Raw genomic sequence first — 2,700 nt, forward strand, 5'->3', positions numbered from 1 at the left:
GCGCTGCCCTTGGCAAGGCCGTCCTTCCCCAGCTCAGTGCGCCCTTGGTACTGAACCATCTGCTCCCCAAACTGGTCCTGGCCCAACTTGTAGCGATGCACAAAGGGCAAGAACTGCTCTCGAAACCAGGTCACCTCCGTGTCCTGTGCATTCTGCCCCGGGGAGAAGCTGCAGGGCAGCACCACGTCCTCGCCCTTGGCCACGGTGATGGGGCCGGGGGGTGCAGTGACGGTGAGTGGAGCTGGGAGAGACCCCCGTAGGAAGAAGAGAGAAGTGTGAGTTTGCTGAGGCAGCTGAGCTGGGACACAGCAGCGGCTGCTGCGCGTGGTTGGGGTGCTGCCGGGCCGGGCCATGGCGCTGGCAGCGTCCCTGTGCCGGGGCAGACGAGGGGCTGAGGGCAGCTGGCACAGGGACCCTGCCCTGCAGCACAGGCAGTGAGCTGGGGCCAGGCCACTCCCCATCCCTCTACTTCCCTGTCCTGCACTGCCAGGACAGTTCTTCAAAGCCCTTGTTCTCAAGGGGACAAGTGCTGCCCATGTGGCTCAGGGCAGGCAGAAGGGAGCACAAGGAATGATGGAAGTGGCTGGAAGGTTGCTGGGTAGTTGGCTGGAGCAAGTGACAACTTAGATACAAATAAAGCTCAAATATCCTTCACTGTTCTCAACTCTTAGATTGCAAAAATCTATTATAAAAGTAAAATTGTCTCAGGTACTTTTGGCATCTTTAGAAAATTAAAAGATATAGGCTTAGAATAATCTGTTCACTCAGCTCACAGAGAAAGTGGTTCAGGTTGAAGGCAAACAAAAGCAAATGACCTTTTTTTGACAAGATCTTTTTCCAATCAACTGCCAGGTTGCCTTTAAGAAGCTGCTTCAGGTCAGCAGCCTAAGAGAACCCAGAGTAATTTGTAAAAGTTCATTGTTGTTGTTGTTGTTGTTGTTGTTTTTTATTGAGCTGGTTCTGCAAAGGGTCCAGCACAGGCTGGACACAGCCCAGTAAAGCAATGACACACTGTGAATGTGCAGGCGACAGGGAAAGCAGGGAGGGAAACGGCAGCAAACTCTGATCAACTCATTGGCATCATCTAATCCTCACCCCAATTCAGTGGGGTCATGCCCATGCCTGTGTTCCCATGGCCAGAGGGATAAACCAGGATGCAGAGGAATAAACCAGGATGCAGAGGAATGCTGGCACTCTCAGAAGTGGAGAAGGTGTGCGGAAGGGCCTGACCCTGCTCTGTGCTCTGCTGTTCCCAGCGAGCTGCTGCAACTGGCAACCAGCAAGATATTCCAGCTGGAAGCCATGGCACAGCATCCAGCAAGAACAGGGGGATTCTTACCTGAGTGCCCCTGAGGAACTTGGAAAACTAAAGTGGAAATGACAAAAGCCAGCAGAGAGCAGTGGATGGGGGAACCACAGAGCATCCTCCTCCCTGGAGCACAACCTGGAGATGGCAAAGGAGAGGGCAAAGGAAAGAGGGAAGACAAACAAGGGAATTTAAAACCAACCAACCAAGCAAGCAGGATGAATTCACTTTGAAAGGGGTTTCATTGCTGATTTCAGCCCTTTCTGGAATGTCGAGGGAAGAAACTTGGATGCTGAAGGTTGAAATCGATTTTCCTTCATCAGACTGACTTTGGTTAGTGCTTTATAGACAAAGGACCTGACTGGTACCAAAAGTGGTGGGAATTTCCCATGGGAAAGCAAAGGACAAGCTGTACCATCTCCTCCAATTCCAGCAGAAAGGGGTAGTTGTTTTCCTATGGAGCCCTGGCTTTTCTGATCCAGCCTTAAGAAGGAGACGCACAGGGGCAGGACGAGAAGGACAAACTCTGAGCAAGTCAGGACTCATTGCCTGCACCTCCCTGAGAGTGGGAGAAGGCTTTGGAGCAAGGGAAGTCAAAGAGTCCAAACACTCATCCAAGGCCCAGCCAAGACAGGACCTGGCTCTGCTCTGCTCTCTCACCCGTCCCCCCTTTTTGCCACTGACTTGGTTCCACTTTGCTAACGGGACATGGAAAGCAGAGCTGGTTCTGGCAGGTGTCAGAGGGCAATTTTCATCCCATCTTTCCCAAAAGATGCCACATACCTGGAGACGCTCAGCTCTGTCCTGGGATCCGGCTGGAGCAGGAGCTGCTCGGCTGTCACCTTGGAGGTGTCCTCTGATCCCAGCTGAGCTGTCCGGAAACCAAAGAAAATTGTCCCTTTGCCCCAGCCTGACACCCATTTCCTCCTGCGCTGCTTCCCTCAAATGTGAAGGTTGTTGATTAATTTGTGGACTTTTTAATCTGGACATGGCCTTCTGGCAGCAAGCCCAGGCACACCCCTGCTCCAGGGCTGCTCCTTGGACTCGGGAGGGGACAGATGTGGCAGCACTTTGCACATCCCTGGGATGAGTCCAGAGGCCATGTGGAGTGGAAGGAGTCAGGGAGGACAAGGCAGGGGAGAGGCCAAAAGGGTGGAAAAGGGACTGGTCACCAGCACAACGCAGCCTGTCCCTGAGCTTGGCTGGCCAGTGAGTTGGAGAGCCCAGGGGCAGGCAGGGGGATGAGTCAGGCAGAGGGTCCCTGCTGGTGTCAGGGGTGCCAGAAGTGTGGGGTGCCTGAGGGCTGCGTGTGTGAGGGCTGTGGGTTTGCAGAGAGCATCAAGCTGGCTGTGGGGGGTCAGAGGGCCCGGGGGTGGGACAGGGGCACCCCTTGG

General features: G+C 54.2%; 1 protein-coding gene across 1 annotated transcript; it reads right to left on the bottom strand.

Annotated features, from left to right (window-relative positions):
• Positions 1–5: 5 nt before the first annotated feature.
• On the bottom strand, positions 6–1,978 carry LOC113942026 (myelin-oligodendrocyte glycoprotein-like; the record flags this gene model as incomplete). The annotated part of the gene is made up of 2 exons (XM_027633165.1): positions 1,340–1,978; positions 6–241 (listed from the first exon to the last, which is right to left on the bottom strand). Coding segments are annotated over exons 1-2 (321 nt in total), but the record flags the coding sequence as incomplete, so codon positions are not given.
• Between the last annotated feature and the right edge of the window lie 722 nt (positions 1,979–2,700).

Source organism: Corapipo altera, unplaced genomic scaffold, assembly GCF_003945725.1.
Source record: "Corapipo altera isolate COAL_440 unplaced genomic scaffold, ASM394572v1 60593, whole genome shotgun sequence".
Lineage (NCBI taxonomy): Eukaryota > Metazoa > Chordata > Aves > Passeriformes > Pipridae > Corapipo > Corapipo altera.